At 44.4% G+C, this 23,530-nt stretch overlaps 2 protein-coding genes across 5 annotated transcripts in view; one reads left to right on the top strand and one right to left on the bottom strand.

Annotated features, from left to right (window-relative positions):
* C2H2orf76 (chromosome 2 C2orf76 homolog) overlaps positions 1–23,530 on the top strand; it is a 115,155-nt gene that overhangs the window by 18,907 nt on the left and 72,718 nt on the right. For 2 of the 4 annotated variants that reach the window (XM_069577804.1, XM_069577807.1), the window contains exon 1: positions 5,479–5,565. The exons of 1 other annotated variant lie outside the window; for it this stretch is intronic. The gene's annotated coding sequence lies outside the window, so the exon portion shown is untranslated. One more of the 4 variants, XM_069577806.1, reaches the window with a different exon arrangement.
* DBI (diazepam binding inhibitor, acyl-CoA binding protein) lies at positions 250–6,151 on the bottom strand. Its single transcript, XM_069577808.1, has 4 exons — positions 5,278–6,151; positions 4,134–4,251; positions 1,867–1,929; positions 250–534 (listed from the first exon to the last, which is right to left on the bottom strand). Exons 1-4 carry the CDS (start codon positions 5,284–5,286, stop codon positions 461–463), a joined length of 264 nt encoding a protein of 87 aa, XP_069433909.1. The 5' UTR covers positions 5,287–6,151; the 3' UTR covers positions 250–460.

Here is a 23,530-nt window from a genome sequence, read left to right as displayed (position 1 = left end):
TCAGCTCACCTGACTGGTGTAGTTGAAGCCGGGGAAGACGGAGACAGGGAAGGCCACTGCTATAACAACTCCTCTGCACCGAGGTGAACACAGGCTAGGTCTGAACAGGTGGGTGCGCCTGCCCACTCTCCAGCAAAGTGTACAGGGGGAGATAGGTAAGTTCAAACACTTCTAGATGAAATCTTTAGAAAAAGTGAGGAAGAGAGATCGGAACAGAGGACATTATTTCAAGAACCCAAGTTATCGAAGTAAAGTAACAAAGATACTTTTAATTCATCTACTGATAAAAATTACTCAGCAAGGATTAGTAACCGTTTCAGCTCCTAATCTGTTCATATCCTGGGCTGTCTTGAGCTTCTGGTTTAGCTAGTTATTTATTAACTTCATCCACAGTATTAGAAAAACAAGGCATTAAATCAGTTTAGTTGAAATGAATGGCTGGCAGCCAAACCCAGTCCTCTTATATTCCATATTTTTTCTTTAGTTCTTCTACTTTGTCAACGTAAGCTTTCATGGCATCTTCTTTAGAAGTCCCTGCAAGGCATCAACAAGATTATTTGTCAGAAAGGCAGTACTGTAGAAAGGCAGCAAACTTTAGAGCCCCAGGTTAATGCTGTGAGGCTGTTTCTCACCTGTGAAGGGGGTGGGGCTTCTACTACCTACACCTCACAGACCTGGCCAGGATGTGACTTTTGAAGTCCTTAAGGAGCCTGGCCCACAGGGAAGGCTCCATAAAGCACTGAGCTCATAATGTGTGTGTAGCTGCCTGAGGCCTGTCACTGGCTTGCTGGCCAGGTGAGTATCCCACTGTTGTGTCCCACTGACTTTCACGATTGGCTTTGATCTATCAAGTATTTCTCTGTTGGGCTCTTATCTCTCAGAGCTGTTAAGCTGCCAGGGAAGAAACAAAGCCAGATACCCTCTTCTCCCCAGAGAGCAGCTTTGGGAACTCTGAAGACAAGCAGCTGGCCCTTGGAGGGGAAGACAGAGGACACTGGAGATATCCCTCAGAGATAGTGATGCCTGGTGTCCTGGATTCTATGCTGAAGGAGAGATACTCAGTGGGAATTAGTGTATGTTCTGGAGCAAGGGCGAGTACATGGGGCCTCAGAATGGTATGGAAATACCCAATGGGAATGGACAGTCAGAGGGGCATTCCTGTTTTACTTACTTGCAGATCCTAGGAGTGTATTTATTGTATTCTGGCCCCTTTTGAACTCAAGGGTTTCTCATTTGCAGGAAGACAGAGGGCTTATTCAGAAACGAGCAAGCTAGGACACAAAAGCTGACAGGCACTTCAGTGCCAACTTCTGGGTCTTGCTGCCGCAGGTGGCATGTGATTAAGTCACAGCCGGGATACTTCTTGGCCTCTGTTCTTAGCATATAATAGCTCCATTCACCGAGGCTACGATGTGCCAGCAACCTGCCATGCATTAATTCATTTCTGTTTTTAGGTGCCTTTCTGGCTGGAAGGGAACTAGGGAGGGCTACTTGGGCCGGGGTGGGGGTGGGGGGGTCACTGCCTGGCCTTGTGAGGGAAAGGAAGGTGTGGACAGGAAGCCATCCCTATTCTGAATATTATAAAGCCCAAGGCAACTCATCACCTCCCCGTCTGTTGGTCAGTGGCCTGGTCCCCTGCCCCTCCACTCTCCAGATGATATTATGACTCAGAGATGGTGTTTTTGGAAATGGCACACATGGTATCATAAGCGGTCTAGTTTTTTTTTTTTTTCCATTCTGATCTAGGTCAAACTGGTTCCCAGCATGTGCCTCATCCATTCTGTTCTCTCTCCTCACCCCTTACACTTCTTAACAGTATTTCATTACTGGGGTTCCCAAATGAGGGAAGTGTATCAGAACAATTACCTTTCAGCTCATTCCAGGCATCCCACTTGGCCTTGCCTTTGAAGTCCAACATTCCAGGACGTTCTTAAACAAGGGAAGGAAAGACATTAGATCTGCTGCAAGTTCTAATGGGGAACTGTATCCATTTTCTTGCCATGATAGCCATATTTTATCTTCTTTTTCCAGGCTCTGCTGTGGAGTTAAATGGGTCTAGTATAGTGGGTTCTGCCTTCAGAAACCCACATGTACAGAAATTCAAACTTAAAATCTAGAGAAAATAGGAGGAAAACTGTTCTCATTACTAGAGAGCCCCTTTCTTATAAATTAACTCCAAAATTTCTTTTAAAAATGGTACTGTATTTTTTTTAAACAAGTACCACAATCCATTCACCTGGCTTAAAATTCAAACACCAAAAGGGATTACTATAAAGTTTCCTTCCACTCTCCCCACCCAAGGTCTCTCTCCCATGTTATTGTTATCAGTTTTGTAGGTGTCCTTTTCTGCGAACTGTCTGTTCATATCCTTGCCCCATTTTGCTACCAAATTGTTAGTCTATTTCTTATTGTTTTAAGGGAATTTTATTCCACCCCTCCCCACCGAGGGCAAGCTTCTTTTAAGGTATACCATGGTTTTATACCTGTAGACCTGTTATCAGTTGCACTTAGGGAACACACTTACCGCCTCCCTGCTGACCTAGTTCACTGCCATGCTAAGAAGAAAGCCCAGGGGAGCAATCGCAGTGCCCACAGCCAGGACCACAGAGTCTGAGAAACATAAAGTCTCCCCCGAAGTGCTTGCCGGGAAGCATTCCCAGGGACAGCTGAGGAAAACTGCGCCCCGGAATCATCATCAGAATCTGAGATTGGCACATCCCAATGGCCCTCTCATGATGATGGAAGGGTGGTACATTGGCACTGTCGAACTCAGGGGCCTCCTGCCACTGGTGGCAGCTGAGCACCTGAAGTGTGACTGGGGAGTTAACTGTTGACTTTATTTCGTGTTAACTATTCTCAGTTTAAATTTAGATAGCTGCATGTGGCTAGTGGCTGCTGTATTGGACCGAACAGTCCTAGAGGGAGCTGATCAGGAAGCTGTAAGAATCCCGAGCCAGTCTTCCTACACTACTGCGAAAGCAGGGCAGAGGACCATCTCTGTGACAATCACATTTGTCAGAAAAGTGTCTCAGTCACTCTGGTCACCCCTACTTCATTTCCCCTGCCTCCCTGGGAAGAGGCAGAATTTATAAACCCAGGGTAAAACTTACCTTCACCACAAGACCTTTCTTAACTAAGCCCTCCCTGTGATTTTTATTTTAAAATATTTTATGTATTTGGCTGTGCCGGGTCTTAGTTGTTGCATATAGGATCTTTAACTGTGGGATCTAGTTCCCTGACCAGGGATAGAACCTGGGCCCCCTGCAGTGGGAGTATGGAATCTTAGCCACTGGACCATCAGGGAAGTCCCACTCCCTGTGATGTTTGATTTGGCACTGCCCAGGATCCTTAGCAGCCAGCCCACCTGCTCTACCCTCTACCCTAACTGCAATGGAATTAGGGGCTATGCTCATCCTCCTAAACAGGAGCGAGGGATGACCTCCTCTATGCTTCTGTGGTCAACATCTCTGAGTTCCTGTGTACAATGCATCATGCTATTGCCATATACTCTGGAGTTTGAAGAACTTAGGGGCAGAATGAAAACTGTCCAAGGGAGAAAAGACATTATAGAATATGGTGGTCCAAACCAAGGCTTCAAATCTGTACCTAGATTTTTTGACAGGGAAGAAATGGTGGAATTGCTGTCAGCAAAAATGCTTCTGACCTGCCGCAGAAAGCCAGCTGCTACCCTGGCTGTAGGAGCTGACATCAGGCTTGGCCCAGCTGCCAAGCTCCCCAACTTTGATCCTGTTGGACTGGGGTGGAAACAGTGTGGTTCAACAAAATTACTACTGAGCTGAGAGCTTGGAACAAGGCTCTTCAAAGCTGGGATCTTTGTTCCTCCCAAATAGATGGAAAATGCTGGTGATAACAAGACAAGTCCGCAAACTGGGATTTGAATTCTGCTATCTGAGCTACCAAGAAATCAAGAACTGTGTAGGGTCTGTAAACCCCATTCAGGAACATGATCTTTGGGCAACCTCTCCCAGCTTAAACCCCAGGAACCGCCTTAAGAGTAGGGCTGTGGGTGGTTTTGAGAATGAAGTTCCCAGAGATGAACAGTTTCAGCACCAACCAAGGCTGCCAAGCCTACTTTGATGAATCTGGGCCCTCCCAACTCCACCTCAACATACCTGTATTTATGTCACCCACAGTTGCTTGTTTGTAGTGGCTGTAGATGAACAACATCTCCTCATCTGCTGGCTTGGTCTTAAGCTGCTTAACTTCCTCAGCAGCTTTGTCAAACTCAGCCTAAATATGAGGGAGAGAAGAGGCCTGACTAGAGTTTGGTAATGAGGATGGAGGGGTTGGAAAGGAAGCACTCTCTTGCCCTGCTGGTGAGGAAAAGCAGTCTTCCTCATCTCAACAGGGCAGCTAGAGAGATTCAGCAAAACCAGGAGGGTAAGCACATCCCTTCACTCACTTGGACAGCTATGTATGGGGCTGTCTCACTAAACCAGGTATTATGTGCTGGAAACAGAGGTGAAGGAGGCAGGCTGAAACTGGCTGCAGTGGACACACACTTCACAGAAAAAGCAGCACAGCCAACTGGCTGGCCAGACAGAGGTCTCAGGATAGCCCTGACTTGCGATAGGGCTGGAAATGGGTGACTGAAACAGCGGAGAAAACTGCATGAGCGCAGCGGTGTCAGCGGCCAGAGCCCGCTGGTTCCCTCCCTCTGAGGCCTGTCCCAGTGTCCGTACTGAAGACCCGGAAGGAGCCAAAGATCACCGCTCCTCCCCCCCCCCCCCCAACTGCTAGGTCCCGGAAAAGCGTCTACAGTCGAAGAGAAAGGCCTCTAGGTCACCCCTCCTCAGGCTGCGACCCTCCCCTGGCCTCGCGCTGGACACTCGGCCCCCTGACCTCCAAGCTCTCAACCGCGGCCTCCTGGCTTCTCCACTCTATATGGCACCCCTACTCCTGCCGTGTCCTTCCGGATGGGGCACTCTGTCCCCTTAGTCTTTCAATCTATAAAAACCATTACATCCCATCTGTCTATGTTGGACGCTAGCCTTCGACCTCAATTCCTGCTTCACTGCGAACGAAGTCTTCCTTATGGGCAACTTGCCAGCCGTTGCGGGCTCAGTAAGGTGTTAGGAGCCCCAAACCGGAAAGTTTCGCTTACAGGGTTCTGTTCAGTCTGGGCTGGGCAAGGGTCCAGAAATAACAGCAGAGCACAGAAGGGAAAGACCCTGCGGGGTTGTGTCTGCGGGATGACCCCGCACCAGCTTCCCGCCTCGTGGTACCTTCGCAGCCAAGGCTGGGCACGCATATTACCTGAGACATGCCGGCGGTGTTGCAAAGATTCCAGGAAGCCCGCGGAGGCGGCGAAGAGTAGGAAGCAGGAGCACAAGAGACTCAACTGGCAGCGCCTCTGGAAGCGCAGCCTTAGGCCTCTCCACCGGTGCTCGGACCAGGAGAGACAGCCAATCAGAAGCCAGATGTACGCTGGGGGCGTGCCCAACCAACCCACGCTGCCAACCTCGCTGTCTACACCGCTTGAACCAGGGAGGGTTTGCTTGCGCAAGCGCAGCGGGGAGGAGCCGAAGGGGACGCCAGGAGCAGGTGAGGATAGCGGAAGTACAGCGTTCTCGGTAGTGACTGCCAGTTGGTCAGAGCGGGAGTTGGGTTCCCGGCTCACCGTGGGGAATGAGCGAAGCAGAAGACAGGGGGTAGAAGCTGAAGAGCGGAGGTTTTAAAATTTGTTTCATTAAATCTTGTGTTCTGCGTGAAATGCCGGAAGTCGCGTCGCCAGACGCTCACGCTTGGGGAGGGCGAGGGCCCCGGTCCTTCTGTGGGGACTAGAAGAGACTTTCTGGGGGTGGTCCCTGGAGAACTGCGCGAGAGTGGGAAGCTGGATTGGTTCCCAGAGGGTCGAAGCCGAGGCTCTTCCTCTGAATTGTTGACATGTTCTGTGACTTGCCGTTGGCCGTGATTTGTAGTCCTGTTTCGTGTGCAGTAATCCGTCTGGTGCACTCAAGTCAGGGACAGTGTCTTAGTTGTCTTGACCTCCCTGGTGCCTCAGACGGTAAAGAATCTGCCCAGCAGTGTGGGAGATCCCCAGGAGGAGGGCACGGCAACACCTTCCAGTATTCTTACCTGGATAATCCCATGCACAGAGGAACCTGAAGGAGCTACAGACCGTGGTGTCGCAAAGAGCAGGACACAACCGAGCGAGTAACACTTTCACGTTAACAGACTTGGCCCGGACTAGGTGCTCAGCAGGCATCTGTTACGACTTTTCTTCGTTCATGAATGTGTACTAAAGTCTTGTCAGGTTGCTTGCACTGCTCCAGACCGTAGGGTGAAGGATTAAGGGAAGGTAACTTTTGAGAAAGCCCCTCAAGAGGAAGCATTCCAGGCAGAAAATGAGTGTAAATGTATGAGCAGGGAGTGAGGGGAAGATAGGAGATGAGGCTGGAAGGTTAAGGAGGTGGCAGGCTGGCTGGATGATGCAGAACCTTGAATTTTATTCTGAGTGAAATGGAAAGTTAGAGGCTTTTGAGCAGAGGATAAGAAGACTAGCGCAGTTTTGCAAAGTTGTTGCAGAGGCTGATAGTCTCCATGGGAGAAAGGTGAGTGGGGGAGTTTGAAGGTGATACCTAAGAGACCAAAGGGAGAATTTTCAGGCTGCAGCTACAGAGGAGCTAGGTGAAAGGAGGGAATTGATGGAAAATAAGTCTCCAGAAATCTTTTGATAAAGAGAGACCATTCCTCTCCAATTCCTAATTTGTAAGGAGGAGTGGACTGCTTCCAGATCCTTCCCACATTAATTTATAGCTGTAGGTGTTTAAAGAAAGGCCAGGTAGATGCTTTCAGATATAACTTACTAACTTAATGGAGATCAGGCTTTATAAAAAGGGGAAAAGTAGAGATGCAATAGCAGGGAGCACATCTCGAGTCTTCAGCCTATGTGTAATTTTGTTTGAGAAAGCAAAGCCAAATGAATTAACAAATTTTGGAGCTAACTTTGGGGAAAATTACTTTTGAATTGTAAGAGATGTGGGTTTCTTCCAAAATGACAATTCAGAACTGTCTTTTTGCCCTTAGTCCCATGTGAAACTTGGATTCACTTTTGCCTCCACCATTTAGTGCTTACAGCTTCCTTGATGAAATTCAGATTATTCCTTGTGTGGATCATATTTGCAGTCAAATATATTTTCTAGTAGGTAGGTTTTGTGCTTCCCTGGTGGCTCAATGTCAATGATTCTGCCTGCAGTGCAGGAGCCTCAGGAGACGTGAGTAAACACAAAGTTATTGTGTTTATGTTGTGTTTGGCACATTTGAAAAGATTAGGTACCTCTGAAAATGAAATTTTCTTTTTATTCCTCCAAGTTTGGGTAGTGTGATTGAACTTTGACTGAAGTTCAGCATTGCAGAAAGCAAAGCTAGTGTTTTAAATTAACTTGGTAATCTCCAGCTTAAGTGGGGTTGATATTTTGGTTGCTTCTTTGGAATATATGCCACTCTTCTTGAAAAAACCGACCTTCCACATGGTGGTTTTGTGCCCAGGTTGCTTAAAGTGATGGAAGTATGGAACTGATCTCAGGGAGCCTGAGTCTGCAGTGGCTTGAGGTGGGGCTTCAGTTCCTTAACCAGAGATTGAGGCCAGGTCGCTGTGGTGAGAGCCCCAAATCCTAGCCACTAGGCCAGTGGTCAGTGACAAGGGCCCTGGCCCTTCAGCTTTGCAGAAAAGAATTTCCACGAAGTCAGAAAGTGGTGAAGCAAGTGGAATATTTATTGAGAGGAAAAAGAATACATTATATGTGGATAGAGACACGGGAGGACTGAGAGAGAGTCCCTGAGTTGTGCCTTCGTGGTAATTTGAATTACTTTTATGGGACATTTCTTCCAAGTTTCTGTTGGCCAGTCATTTTGAATTGCCTGGTTCAGAGTCCATATTTGATACATCTCAGGATCCTCCCACATGTGTGTATGTATCTCTTAGCCAAGATAGATTCTACCGAAAAGGCCTAAGGGTAGAACATCTCTTATCATCACTCCCCTTTTGACCTCCACAGAACCCTTTTGCACATATGTAGCTGGGGAGTCTCCTGACTTCAAGAATGGGAAATATGTGGTCTGGGCAGGGAACAGCCTCCTCAATTGTCCTGCTGTTCTCCACGTGGAGTTCTGGTCCACAGAGAATGAATCTTCAGTTGCTTTACCCTGGGGTGGTGGGTGGGAGGGGAGCTGTGGCATCTGCCTCCTGCCTCAGAACTAGTAGTGATTGCAGATCCCAGGGAACTGGGTGCTATGTGATCTTGAGGAGAAGGAAGAATGTTTTTCCTTGTTAGGGGATCCAGCCTAGGCCAAGTTTCAAAATGGCTGAAGGCATGCTTACTTTGTGCTTCCTTCCCTCACTTTTCAGTGACCTCCATCTATGCAAATGCTGCTTTATGCCCTGGAGATCAGTCCTGGGTGTTCTTTGGAAGGACTGATGCTAAAGCTGAAACTCCAATACTTTGGCCACCTCATGCGAAGAGTTGACTCATTGGAAAAGACTCTGATGCTGGGAGGGATTGGGGGCAGGAGGAGAAGGGGACGACAGAGGATGAGATGGCTGGATGGCATCACCGACTCGATGCACATGAGTTTGGGTGAACTCTGGGAGTTGGTGATGGACAGGGAGGCCTGGTGTGCTGCAATTCATGGGGTCGCAAAGAGTCGGACATGACTGAGTGACTGAACTGAACTGAGCTATCTCTGCTCTAGGGAATTGGAATGTCATTCAGCTTTTAACATAAAGAGAGGGTAACAAGTCAGCAGCTGGTATTTAATTTTTTAAAAGTAAATTTTAGCGTATATTTGGGGTCAATAGATGATATGAATTTAAAAAAGTAATTTATTTGTTTTTGGCTATGCTGAGTCTTTGTTGTCAGGCAGGCTTTTCTCTAGAGTTGGCTAGCAGGTGCTGCTCTCTGGTTGTGGTGTAAGAGCTTCTCGTTGCAGTGGCTTCCCTTGTTGTGCAGTGCACGCTCCAGGGCATGTGCAGGCTTCAGTGGTTTTGGTACATGGCTCAGTAGTTTCAGCTCCCGGGCTCTAGAGCATGGGCTCAGTAGTTGTGGTGCACGGGCTTAGTTGCTCTGTGGCATCTTCCTGCACCAGGGAACCATGTCTCCTGCACTGATTGGTGGATTCTTTACCACTGACCCACCAGAATTTTTTGATTCTACGTTTTGACACTACTGGAAGGGTCTTCATATCCCAAGAAAGGGCAAGGTTGTTAGCTCTGTTCGTATTCTTGTTAACAACTATCACGGTTGGTAATTACTTTTTGTAATTATTTTATTTACAATCATTTTATTTTAATTTACTCCTCTACTGTCTGAGCCCCTGCCCTACCTAAGTCCGGGAGGATAGGGATCACTGAGTATCAGTTAGTGTTCTGTCTCCAAGCACCTGGCACTTAAATGGTGGGTGAAGGAACAGAGTATTTTTCTCTCTATGAAACATTTTCCTTCTAATTAGCCATGAACTTAGAAACCAGCCAAGTTTATTAGAACTAAATGTGAGACTATGAGCTAGATTAAAGTAGATGAACTCTGGTGCAAGGGCTGTGTCATCTCTATGTTCTGCCTGCAGTCTTGGAAATAGAACACTTGAAATATTAAGGGAAGGTGAGAACCTGATGAGCTGACTTGTCAGCCTAATTGACCCTCCGAGTTAGTGGAGGGGCCATTATCATTACTGCAGTTTCCCCCCACATCCTTGTCTTGCCAGTTTTGGCTTCTCACAGGCTTCACTTGCCGGGTGTCAGTGTAAAGCCAGCCAGGCAAGTTATATTAACAGGTAAAAGCAGTTCTTGCCCAGTGGGTGTGAATAGTAGTTTAATATTATGTTTCTTGGTATAAACTAAATCTCTAAGAGTAACCTAGTCATTAAAACGTGAAAATTATTACCAGAAGTTTTATGGTAAAGCTTTACTAGAAGGCAAGGGTTAGTGTATTCACAAATAATGACTTATATTCATTTTGTATTTATTTTCTGGTTTCTTGGCATAAGAGACTGGGGTTAATCATTTTTGTGACATTTTAAAATTGTAATTTCTAGTTTCGGGAGTCAGGGTGCGCTGGTTTACCGTTCTCTGGCCAGGTAGTCCATGGCTTGGGGGTTTATTAGCTCATGTTGTCCTGGAGAAACAACCTGAGTTTGTTCATTAATGATGATACCTATAATAGCAGTTTTAGAAAGATGTTATCAGTAACAGCGATTATAGTCATCTGACTCTGGTTGCTTAGTGCTCAGCACCCAATTGAGGTCAGAGGGGATAAAAAAGGGAATAAAATTTTGAACAGAGAGATTAACCATAAACTTGGTAAGGGAACTTGATTTTAGGGGGACTGGGGTTCAGAGGCACTTGGGAACTGCTGCTGGGATAGGAGTGGGGAGAGCTGGATAGAGTTGTGGCCTTTATTTTGTGAAGGTGGGGGGAACTGACAGCTGAGGTGAAAATGTACCATAGCTTTTCTTCTCCCGCCCACCCCCCACCCTCCTGCCTTTTCTCCCTTTTTGTCTCTTTTTCTTTTCTGATGAAAAAGCTGGTAAGAGGAGGCCTGGTTACCAGAGATCTTAACCAGCCCTTCCCCTTTGCCTTTCTTTTCTTCCTTTGGGTGTCTATATTTGGAGAAATTGGGTGAGAGAAGAATGGGCATGTGTGTAAGACACATGAGTGTATGAACCTCACCTTTCCCCTGTCCTGTTTTTGCCCAGCCAACATGGGGTGGGGGAGTGGTTTGGGCTTAGTTGAGACATGAAGACCAGGGCTTGGGTAGAGGTGGGGTGTATTCCTGGCAGGAAGTGACCTTCACTGGCTGGGAGTTAAGAAGTAAGGAAAGTTACTTATAAGTTGGTCATGCACTGGTGAGCTGCTACCTGTGTTCTGTTTAGAAATACTTAAGAATGTGGGCAGGCATAATGAAGTGCTTTACAAAGATAAGTTCAGTACTGTAGTTCCTGTTCAACTTCACTAGAAGAAGTATAAACTCTCTTCTAAATCTACTTTGTCTTCCTCACTTTGCCTGTTTCCCTAGCTCCTAGTTGCATGTGACAAGCTCTTGGTAAATGCTTTGAAACTAGGTTGTTAGAGATGAATATTCTAGTGTGCTTTCCTATTGCCTGTCAGCAACAACAAAAAAATAGAAATATTAAAATTTGATGACAAATGATTTGGCTGATAATCCCTTTGGAGATAATGCTGCTGCTGCTAAGTCGCTTCAGTTGTGTCTGACTCTGTGCGACCCCATAGACGGCAGCCCACCAGGCTCCCCTGTCCTTGGGATTCTCTAGACAAGAACACTGGAGTGGGTTGCCATTTCCTTCTCCAGTGCATGCAAGTGAAAAGTGAAAGTGAAGTCACTCAGTTGTGTCCAACTCAGCCAGATAATGCAGTTTTATTTATTTGCTTATTTTTGATTTTTTTGGGGGGATGTGGACCATTTTTAAAATCTGTGTTGCTTTTGTTACAGTATTGCTTCTGTTTTATGTTTCTCATTTTTTTGGCCACCAGGCATGTGGAACCTTAGCTTCTCAACCAGAGTTTAAACCTGTGCCCCCTGCAGTGGAAGTGTGGAGTTTCTTAACCACTAGGCAGTCAGGGACGTCCCTCTGTGCTGTTATCCCTTGTACTCTTTGTCCTGATGGTAACAGCTTGCACAGCTATTGTACCTACCACAAGTAGTACATTGACAATAATAGGTTGAAGATACAGAACATTTTCATCATCGTCCTTTTATTGCCCTGTGATAGCCACAACCACTTCCTTCCTGTCCTTACTCTTCCTCTGTTCCTGGCAACCAGGAATTTATTCTATTTCTATAATTCTGTCATTTCAAGAATGTTATGTAAGTGAGATCATGTAGTTTGTAACCTTTTGGGATTGGCTTCTTTACTTAACCTAATTCTCTAGTGATTTATCCAGATTGTTGTATGTACCAGTAATTAATTCTTATTGCTGAGTATATTCCATCATATGAATGAACCAGTTTGTTTAACCATTCACCTGTTGAAGGACATCTGCACTGTTTCCACATTTTAATTGTTACCAATAAAGCTGCTGCTAGTCACTCATGTACAGATTTTTCTGTGAATGTTTTCATTTTTCTGGAATGAAAGCCCAGGAGTGCAGCTCTGGGCCATATGGCCATTCCATGTTTGGTTTTGTAAGAAATTGCCATTGTATCTGTACCATTTCACATTCCTACCAGTAATAAAGGAGAGATCCAGTTTCTCCACATCCTTACCAGAATTTGGTGTTATCACTATTTTTTATTTTAGGCATTCTTACAAGTGTGTTATGGTATCTCATTGTGGTTTTAGGTTTGCATTCCCTAATTATTAATGATGTTGAGCATCTTTTCATGTGTTTATTTGTGCCTCATGTATAATCTCTTTTCTGAATTTTCTGTGTCTTTTACTTGTGTTTAAATTGGATTTTTTTTAATGTTGAGTTTTGGGAGTTCTTAATATATTCCAGATACTATTCCTTTGTTGGATATGTGGTTTACAAATATTTTCTTCCAGTTTTTAGTTTTTTTTTTTTTTCATCTTCTTAACAGAGTCTTTCACAAAGCATAAAATTTTAATTCTGGTGAAATCCAGTTTTTCCAATTTTTTCTTTTATGGATTACACTTTTGGTGTCATGTCTAATAAATTTTGACCTAGCCCTAGATTCTGAGAATTTTCTTTTTTTTTTTTTTTTGGTAAAAGTTTTATAGTTTTGCATTTTAAAATTCACATAATTTATTTTGAGTTAATTTTTGTATAAAGTATAAGATTTAGATTGAGGTTCTCCTCCCCTCCCCTACCTTGGATGTCTTATTGTTCCAGCACCATTTGTTGAAAAGATATCTTTCCTTTAATGAATTGCTTTTTGCACCTTTATCTGTAACCTCTTGGGCATGTTTATGTGGTCTTTTCTGGGTCCTGTCTTCTGTTGATCTGTGCATCTGTTCCTCCACCAATACTGCACAGTTCTGATTATTGTAGCTGTATAATAAGTCTTGAAATTGGGTAAACTAATTCTTTCTACTTTATTCTCCTTTTTCAGAATTGTTTAGTTATTTTAGTTCCTTTCTCATTCCATATAAATTTTAGAATAAACTTGTCTATGTCTAGAACTTCCAGAACTATGTTCTAGAACCATAACTATATTGAATAAGAGTGATGAGAGTGAATATATACTTGCCTTGGATTTGTAGAGAATATTGGTCTGTGGCTTTCGTTTTTATAATGTTTTTGGTTGGTTATCCTGTAACTATTAAATTCATAAAATGAATTAGGAAATGTTCCCTCCTCTTCTGTTTTCTAGAAGAGAATGTATAGAATTCTTCAGTGAAACCTTCTGGGCCTAGAGATTTCTCTTTTGGGAGTATCAAAATTACGGATTTTCCTTAATAGTTTCCTTAAAAGTTCCATTCGGATTATCTATTTCTTATTGGATTAATGATGTAGTTGGTGTTTTTCAAGAAATTGGCCCCTTGAATCTAAGTTGTTGAAATGTGTTTATGTAGATTTGTTCATAGTATTCCCTTATGAAATGTACAGAGTCTTAGCGAATATTTGTTTCATTTCTGATACTGATCATTTAGATCTTCTCTCTTTTTTGGCCAGTCTTGCAAAAGATTTATCAATTTTTTTGATCTTTCTGAAGAACTAGCCCTTTTTTCATTGATTTTCTCTTGTCTTTCTGTTTTCAACTTTATTGATTTCTGTTCTCTATTATTTCTTTCCTCCTGCCTATTTTGGGTTGTTTTGCTTTTATTTTTCTAGGTGCCTGAGATGAAAGCTTCCTGACTCTTCACCAGGCCCCTGTGACACTAGCTGCTTTGTTTTATTAACGTTTGTGAAGTGGAGCACAGGTTGCTGGATGGCAAGCTGTGGTCAGCGGAGGACCACAGAGAAATTGAAATAGAGATATTTATTATTCACCCGTCCTGAAGGAAGTACATGGCACTACTCGAGGACCCACGTGGGGAGGAGGTCAAGACTGAGTACAGGGAGAGAGTGAGCTGTGGGACCTGGAACACATGGTCTATGGGTGGAACCCCTGGGGTTCCCAGGTTAACACTGGATTGATCACTGCAAACCAAATGTGCAGGGTTCTAGTAAGCTCTGTGGGGGTTTTATCTAAGGAGTGTCAAAGGGCAGGCCCCGGAGGCAGGGGAAACTGGTGATCACAAGGGCTGTTGGGGAAGTCTTATCAGGAGCTTGTTTTTCTCTGTGATTCAGGGCTTTTATCTAGGGCACATACTTCCATGAGGGGGCAAGTTTCAGTTTAAGGTCCTTGTGGGGCTACACAGCCAAACAAAATGTTTGCTGGGGCAGCAGTATCACGTAGTAGCTTCGGTAAACTCTCCACAGAGCCCCCATGGGGAAGGGGAGGGCCTTTTATTTCTGTGGAGGTGGGAGAGTCCGAGCTCTTTAGTGACTCCAGGATGCCGGGGAATCAAGCCGGTGATTGCCCAGCTCCCTACTCAGCCTTCTCTAACGTGACCCTGGCGGGGGGTTGGGGCTCCACATAAAGGCCTGGGGAGGGCAGAAGTCTAGGCTCCGGCTCTACCTTTGCTAGTGGGGGTGGGGCAGCAGTTTCTTATGTGATTTCTGGCTGGATTAGAGGGCCCCTTTGTCTAAAAGTTTTCTTTCTTGGCTAGGCTGCCCCTTTCCTAGTCCTTCGGCTAGATAGAGAAGACTTGTTCAAGCTTTTTTTTTTTTCTTTTCCTGCACCTGTTTGTGATTCTGGGTTGCTGACTTCTTCAGCTCTGTGTCTGAGATATATGAAAAACTAGGGACCTCTCCACCATGTTGTTCCTTAGGTCTGTAGATCCCTAGCTAATCTGTTGCCCTCCCTCCACCTTTCTGATCTTCTTACATTTGTTTTATAGATAATGTCCAGGATTTTTAGTTGTATTTTATCAGGACATATAGGGAAAGATACGTCTACTCCATCTTCCTAGACACAGAAATGAAGAATAGTACCACTTAAAATTCATCATTAATTTCTCCATGAATTAGACTAGATTCTGAATTCATAACCTAAGTTGTGGCTTTTAAAGTTGAATAAAAACTCAGTGTTCTCCATTCTTTTCAGAAGAGCATTAGTTCTCTTTTGGCTGTTTGAAAGTTGTTTCACGTGGTTGAAGCTTGAAGTGAAGTGAAGTGAAGTTGCTCAGTCGTGTCCGACTCTTATGTGACCCCATGGATGGAGTAGTCTGCACCAGGCTACTCCATCCATGGGATTTTCTAGGCAAGAGTACTGGAGTGGGTTGCCATTTCCTTCTCGAGGGAATCTTCCTGACCCAGGGATTGAACCCAGGTCTCCCACATTGTAGACAGATGCTTTACCATCTGAGCCACCGGGTTGAAGCTTACAACCTCCCAAATTCAATAGCAGGATTATTATTATTATTTTTTTTTTAGCAGGATTATTTTCTTCTTAAGAAGCCAAGTGGTAGGGGAATATAGCCAATGTTTTGTAATAAGTGGAGTATAACCTTTAAAAAATGTTGTTCTCTTGTAACTTACATAGTATTCTATAGCAATGGCACCCCATTCCAGTACTTTTGCCTGGAAAATCCCATGGACGGAGGAGCCTGGTAGACTGCAGTCCATGGGGTCACTAAGAGTTGGATATGACTGAGCGACTTCACTTTCACTTTTCCCTTTCATGCATTGGAGAAGGAAATGACAACCCACTCCAGTGTTCTTGCCTGGAGAATCCCAGGGATGGGGGAGCCTGGTGGGCTGCCGTCTCTGGGGTTGCACAGAGTCGGCCACGACTGAAGCAACTTACCAGCAGTAGTAGTAGCAGCAGCAGCAACTTCTTAAATTAAAGAAAAAAGAAGCCAAGTGGTCAAATACAAGCCAAGTGGTTTGCCATTAAAAGTGAGTTTGTGCTGTGCTATGCTAAGTGGCTTTAGTCATGTCCAACTCCGTGCAACCCTATGGACTGTAGCCCACCAGGCCCCTCTGTCCATGGGATTCTCCAGGCAAGAATACTGGAGTGGGTTGCCATTTCCTCCTCCAGGGGATCTTCCTGACCCAGGGATCAAACCTGTGTCTCCCACATTGTAGGTGAGTTCTTTACCACTAGCACCACCTGGGAAGCCCAGAAAGTGAGTTTCAGTAAGGCCAAATCCAACTTTAGCTAGTGCCTAATATAATGTATGTTTTAAAATATTAATTTAAAAACAATTTATTTTAAAAAGCATCCTTCCTGGGATGGGTGATACAAAAAGTAAGTTTTGAATTTATCTTAAGAGTATTTTCGGGCTTCCCAGGTGGCCCTAGTGGTAAAGAACTCACCTGTCAATGCAGGTAGAAGTAGGAGACGTGGGTTTGATCCCTGGGCCAGAAGGATCCCCTAAAGGAGGGCATGGCAACCCACTCCAGTATTCTTGCCTGGAGAATCCCTGCCAAGGGATTCCAGAGGAATCCCAGGCTCTAGAGGAGCCTGGAGTCCAAAGGGTCCCTTAGTCCATAGAGTCACACAGAGTCGGACACAACTACAGTGACTTAGCACATGACAGTATTTTCTGATTATGTGTAACAGTACCAGAAATGTTGCTGCAGTGACACTGATTGTTCTTTAGTAGAGCCTGCCAAATACATTATTTGTGTATAGGTAGGTCTTGATGGAAGTCAAGGCACGTGTTCTAGTCTTATCTCTGCTACTGAATTAGCTGTGTTATTCTAGATCCACATATCCTTTGTTTTCTCATCGGCAAAATAGGGGCAGTTGCACCTGCTTTGCTGATAGGTAATTGAGGATTATTAGTGACATTGTACAGGAGACAGGGACCAAGACCATCCCCAAGAAAAAGAAATGCAAAAAAGCAAAATGACTGTCTGAGGAGGCCTTACAAATAGCTGTGAAAAGAAGAGAAGTGAAAGGCAAAGAAGAAAAGGAAAGATATACTCATTTGATTGCAGAGTTCCAAAGAATAGCAAGGAGAGATAAGAAAGCCTTCCTCAGTGATCAATGCAAAGAAATAGAGGAAAACAATAGAATGGGAAAGACTAGAGATGTCTTCAAGAAAATTAGAGATACGAAGGGAACATTTCATGCAAAGATGGGCTCAATAAAGGACAGAAATTGTATGACTATGCCAAAGGCTTTGACCGTGTGGATCACAATAAACTGTGGAAAATTCTGAGAGAGATGGGAATACCAGACCACCTGACCTGCCTCTTGAGAATTCTGTATGTAGGTCAGGAAGCAACAGTTAGAACTGGACATGGAACAACAGACTGGTTCCAAATAGGAAAAGGAGTACGTCAAGGCTGTATATTGTCACCCTGCTTATTTAACTTCTATGCCGAGTACATCATGAGAAACGCTGGACTGGAAGAAACACAAGCTGGAATCAAGATTGCCGGGAGAAATATCGATAACCTCAGATATGCAGATGACACCACCCTTATGGCAGAAAGTTAACAGGAGCTAAAGAGTCTCTTAATGAAAGTGAAAGAGGAGAGTGAAAAAGTTGGCTTAAAGCTCAACATTCAGAAAATGAAGATCATGGCATCTGGTCCCATCACTTCATGGGAAGTAGATGGGGAAACAGTGGAAACAGTGTCAGACTTTATTTTTGGGGGGCTCCGAAATCACTGCAGATGGTGACTGCAGCCATGAAATTAAAAGACACTCCTTGGAAGAAAAGTTATGACCAACCTAGACAGCATATTCAAAAGCAGAGACATTACTTTGCCGACTAAGGTCCATCTAGTCAAGGCTATGGTTTTCCCAGTGGTCATGTATGGATGTGAGAGTTGGACTGTGAAGAAGGCTGAGCGCCAAAGAATTGATGCTTTTGAACTGTGGTGTTGGAGAAGACTCTTGGGAGTCCCTTGGACTGCAAGGAGATCCAACCAGTCCATTCTGAAGGAGATGAACCGTGGGATTTCTTTGGAAGGAATGATGCTAAAGCTGAAACTCCAGTACTTTGGCCACCTCATGGGAAGAGTTGACTCATTGGAAAAGACTGTGATGCTGGGAGGGATTGGGGGCAGGAGGAGAAGGGGACGACCGAGGATGAAATGGCTGGATGGCATCACTGACTCGAGGGACCTGAGTTTGGGTGAATTCTGGGAGTTGGTGATGGACAGGGAGGCCTGGCGTGCTGTGATTCATGGGGTCGCAAAGAGTTGGACATGACTGAGCGACTGAACTGAACTGAACTGAACTGAACAGAAGCAGAAGATATTAAGAAGAGGTGGCAGGAATACACAGAAGAATTGTACAAAAAAGATCTTCATGACCCAGATAATCACGAAGGTGTGATCACTTACACTTACCTAGAGCCAGACTTCCTAGAATGTGAAGTCAGGTGGGCCTTAGGAAGCATCACTAGGAACAAAGCTAGTGGAGGTGATGGAATTTCAGCTGAGCTATTTCAAATCCTAAAAGATGATGCTGTGAAAGTGCTGCGCTCAATATGCCAGCAAATTGGAAAACTCAGCAGTGGTTACAGGACTGGAAAAGGTCAGTTTTCATTCCAACCCCAAAGAAAGGCAATGCCAAAGAATGCTCAAACTACCATACAATTGCACTCATCTCACACGCTAGTAAAGTAATACTCAAAATTCTCCAAGCCAGGCTTCAGCAGTATGTGAACCATAAACTTCCAGATGTTCAAGCTGGTTTTAGAAAAGGCAGAGGAACTGGAGGTCAAATTGCCAACATCTGCTGGATCATTGAAAAAGCAAGAGAGCTCCAGAAAAACATCTGTTTCTGGTTTATTGACTATGCCAAAGCCTTTGCCTGTGTGGATCATAAACTGTGGAAAATTCTGAAAGAGATGGGAATACCAGACCACGTGACCTGCCTCTTGAGAAACCTGTATGCAGATCAGGAAGCAACAGTTAGAACTGGACATGGAACAACAGACTGGTTCCAAATAGGAAAAGGAATACGTCAAGGCTGTATATTGTTACCCTGCTTATTTAACTTATATGCAGAGTACATCGTGAGAAATGCTGGGCTGGAGGAAGCACAAGCTGGAATCAAGATTGCCGGGAGAAATATCAATAACCTCAGATATGCAGATGACACCCCCTTATGGCAGAAAGTGAAGAAGAACTAAAGAGTCTCTTAATGAAAATGAAAGAGGAGAGTGAAAAAGTTGGCTTAAAGCTCAACATACAGAAAACAAAGATCATGGCATCCATTCCCATCACTTCATGGCAAATAGATGGAGAAACAGTGGCTGACTTTATTTTTTTGGGCTCCGAAATCACTGCAGATGGTGACTGCAGCCATGAAATTAAAAGACGCTTACTCCTTGGAAGGAAAGTTATGACCAACCTAGACAGCATATTCAAAAGCAGAGACATTACTTTGTCAACAAAGGTCTGTCTAGTCAAGGCTGTGGTTTTTCCAGTAGTTGTATGGATGTGAGAGTTAGACTATAAAGAAAGCTGAGTGCTGAAGAATTGATGCTTTTGAACTGTAGTGTTGGAGAAGACTCTTGAGAGTCCCTTGGACTGCAAGGAGATCCAACCAGTCCATCCTAAAGATCAGTCCTGAGTGTTCATTGGAAGGACTGATGTTGAAGCTGAAACTCCAATACTTGGCCACCTGATTCAAATAGTTGACTCGTTTGAAAAGACCCTGATGCTGGGAAAGATTGAGGGCAGGAGTGGAAGGGGACGACAGAGGATGAGATGGTTGGATGGCATCACCAACACAATGGACATGGGTTTGGGTCGTCTCCGGGAGTTGGTGATGGACAGGGGAGCCTGGCGTGCTGCAGTTCATGGGGTCGTAAAGAGTCGGGCATGACTGAACAACTGAACTGAACCGAATGATATTTCTAAAGCATTTAGCACATTCTGAGTAGCTATTATTATCATCCTTAATGCACTTTGTTAAAGCAAAAACCTTGAAGCATATTCATAGCAAAATTAGAGATAACTTGCCCCAGTCCTTGTTATAAGTGATCATAGAGTTGAGATTGAGGAATCTGTGACTTTTCTTCATTAACTGCATTGTAATTTTTCAGGAACTGTTTGCAGTGCCATTTAATATGGATTGGTGTAATAATAGAGATTTTTTTTGGGGGGCAGCTGGTTGAATTGGGTTCCTAGACTCAATTCCTGTGTACATATATGGAGGCTTCCCCACTGATGCTAGGAGGGTATTCAAAAATTCAACTCAGTTCTGACACTACCTGTCCAGATAGAATCAGATTCCATACACAAAGGGCTCAGTTGCACAAGTCTGCCCTCCACTTCAGAGGCCAGTCACACAAGTTGTTATCTGTGCTTTTGACCAGCTACAGACTGGAGGTTCTGTTTACCCCTCCAATTCAGGGTGCCAGCTGCAACTCTAGGTTGCAGCCCATACTTCTGATCAATTGGCTATAAGTCAGAGGTTCCCACAACTCCCTCTTGGCGTTCAATTAGCTTGTTAGAAGAGCTCACAGAACTCAGGAAAGCCTGTTTACTCACTAGATTACCAGTTTATTATAAAAGGATGTTAAAGGATATACCTCAACAGCCAGAGAAGATGCATGGGTTGAGGTCCTACAAAGGGACTTCCGTCGTCATGGCTGATGAAGCTGGGCATGGGGGCATGTGGAAGTGTTCTGATTCCCTGACGTGGAAGATCTCTGAAAAAGGTCCAAAAAACTGTTCTTTGGAGTTGTTTATGGAGGCTTCATTACATAGTTATGATTGACTAAATCATTGGCCAGTGGTGATCGATTCAACTTCCAGCACAGGGTGGGACTGAAAGTTAGTTTTCCTAACCACCAGCCCCCACCTTTGTGTGGACCCCAAAAATCATCTTCCCTGGAGTGGTTTTCAGAAACTGAGGATGAGAGACCAAATTCCATTCCATTGTTCAGGAGATTCTAAGAGATTTGGAAACCATGAGCAGGAACGATGAGGACCAAATATACATATACTTCCCATAAATCATGACATTTCTGTGTAGTGAGGCTTCACTGTGACTGTAGCTCATATGTATTTTGTACTGTACCATGCAGCATGGAGGATCTTAGTTCCCTGGACCAGGGATCCAAATCATCCCCCCTGCAGTGCAAGTGCTGATTCATAACTCCTGGACCACCAGGGAACACCTGTTGTTCATATTTTAATAATTAGGTTACTTTCAAAAGTGAAAGTTTTAGTTTAAGCAGACAAATGTTAAAACTGTCATTCGTGCCCCTTTATCCACTGCCTCCCTCTGTAAGAACAGCTTTCACTTCTATATATGTCTTTGCAATTTGACATTTGTGTTAGTCTCCTAGGGTTGCTATAGCGAAGTATCATAAGCTGGGAGACTTCAAACAACAGATATTTGTTGTCCCTTAGTTCTGGGGGCCAGAAGTCCAAAATCAATGAGCAAGCCTGATTCCTTGTGAGGGTCGTGAGAGAGAATCTGTTCCTTGTCTCCCTTATCTTCTGGTAGCCCCAAGCATTCCTTGGCCCGTAGAGGCATCACTTCAGCCCCCCATCTTCACATGGTGGTCTTCTTGTGTGCTTGTCTTTACAAGGCCCTCTGCTTTCATAAGGATGCTAGTTGTATTGGATATGGGGCCCAGCCTACCCCAGTATGACCTCACCTTAATGAGTTGCATGTTCAGCAACTGCATTTACAAATAAGGTCACATTCTGAGGAAGGGGTAGGTATTAGGATGTCAACTTATCTTTTTAGGGAGAACACAGTAACACCCACAACAACATTCACCTAAAAATCAGAAATAAATGAATTGGTATTAAAAACAAGTGCTTTTCTTCAAGCATTATTGTTTTATAGTAGGGGAAAACAGAGCAAAGGAATAGTTAGTGGAGCTGAGTCAGTCAGAAAAGGTCCTCCTGATGTGGTACCAATTACACTAATAGGGAGGATCCAGTTTTAGAAAAAGCAAGAATGTTTCAAGCTAGAGAACAACCTGTTGTCTAGTTTCTGGAATGATCCAGAAAGCTGGATGTATTGGAAGAACCAAAGGATGACCGGTGTAATTGTTGAGCAGTGGCATAGGGGGAGATGGTGTCTAGGGCCAAACCATGCAGGGACTAGCTGGCCATAATGATGAGTTCACTTCTTTCCTTTAGGGGCTCTGGGGAGCCTGTGAAGAATTTTAAGCAGGGGAGACATATACAGATTTACATATTATGGAGATCACTCCTGCTGCTATATGTTACATGGATTGAGAGAACTGGACTGGTATTGGGACCAAGACCAGTTTCTATTATTTCAGTAGAGACAGTGAGAGTGGAGGCTTAGACTGGTGTAGTGGAGGTGGAGAGAAATGGGGAAATTCAAGATACGTTTTGGGGAAAGAGCTGAGAAGATTTGCTGGGTTAGCTAAAGAGTAGGGAAGGAGGAATGCTCTGTTGATGGCTTGAGTAACTCAAGTGTAATGGACTGAGATGGGGAAATTAGGATTAGGGGTTGGGGTCCGATTTAACTGCCAGGTTCAGTTTGGGATATGTTAAATGCCTGGGGTGATAACTAACTAGAGAACTTAAGTAGCATCTGATGTCTGAGTTTTGAACTTAGGTCTGGAAATGTATTTGAGAGAGTGGTCAGAGGAGCAGTAACATTTCAAGGTCTCGGAGAGGAGAGGAGCCTGGAGAAGATCTAGGAAAGGAGCCATGCAGTAATAGACAGCTGGAGAGAGGCAGAGAAGGATGAGCAGGTTCTTCAGCTCTGTTGAGTGCTTCTAAGAAGTTGAGTGTGATCAAAGGGATATGAAGAAAAGGAGAGAAATGTATTCAGTGGATCCACCTCTGCTATTTTAACTGAGGGGTGAGTGCAAAGTCTTTCAGTTTTATTCAGTTCAGCCGCTCAGTCATGTCAGACTCTGCGACCCCATGGACTGCAGCATGCCAGGCTTCCCTGTCCATCACCAACTTCTGGAGCTTGCTCAAACTCATGTCTGTCAAGTCGGTGATGCCATCCAACCATCTCATCCTCTGTTGCCCCCTTCTCTTCCTGCCTGCAGTCTTTCTGAGCATCAGGGTTTTTTCCAATGAGTCAGTCCTTCACATCAGATGGCCAAAGTATTGGAGCTTCAGCATCAGTCTTTCCAGTGATATTCAGGACTGATTTCCTTTCTCTCAAGAGTCTTCTCCCACACCGCAGTTCAAAAGTATCAGTTCTTTGGTGCTCAGTCTTCTTTATGGTCCAACTCTCACATCCATACATGACTACTGGAAAAACCATAGCTTTGACTAAACGGACCTTTGTTGGCAAAGTAATGTCTCTGCTTTTTAATATGCTGTCTAGGTTGGTCATACCTTTTCTTCCAAGGAGCAAGCATTTTAATTTCATGGCTGTGGACATCGTCTGCAGTGATTTTGGAGCCCAAGAAAATAAAGTCTGTCACTGTTTCCATTGTTTTCCCATCTATTTGCCATGAAATGATGGGACTGATGCCATGATTTTCGTTTTTTGAATGTTGAGCTTTAAGCCAGATTTTTTACTCCCCTCTTTCACTTTCATCAGAGGCTGTTTATTTCCTGTTCGCTTTCTGCCAAAAGGGTGGTGTCATCTTCATATCTGAGGTTATTAATATTTCT

This window comes from Ovis canadensis, chromosome 2, assembly GCF_042477335.2.
Source record: "Ovis canadensis isolate MfBH-ARS-UI-01 breed Bighorn chromosome 2, ARS-UI_OviCan_v2, whole genome shotgun sequence".
Classification (NCBI taxonomy): Eukaryota; Metazoa; Chordata; class Mammalia; order Artiodactyla; family Bovidae; genus Ovis; species Ovis canadensis.
This window is presented reverse-complemented; position numbering and strand designations above follow the sequence as displayed.

Excerpts from the sequence above, each read along its gene's own strand:
- DBI (XM_069577808.1), bottom strand. Across the intron at positions 1,930-4,133 it reads TGTGGGTGACATAAATACAG|AACGTCCTGGAATGTTGGAC; the intron begins GTATGTTGAGGT and ends CCCTTGTTTAAG. Across the intron at positions 535-1,866 it reads TGCCTGGAATGAGCTGAAAG|GGACTTCTAAAGAAGATGCC; the intron begins GTAATTGTTCTG and ends GATGCCTTGCAG.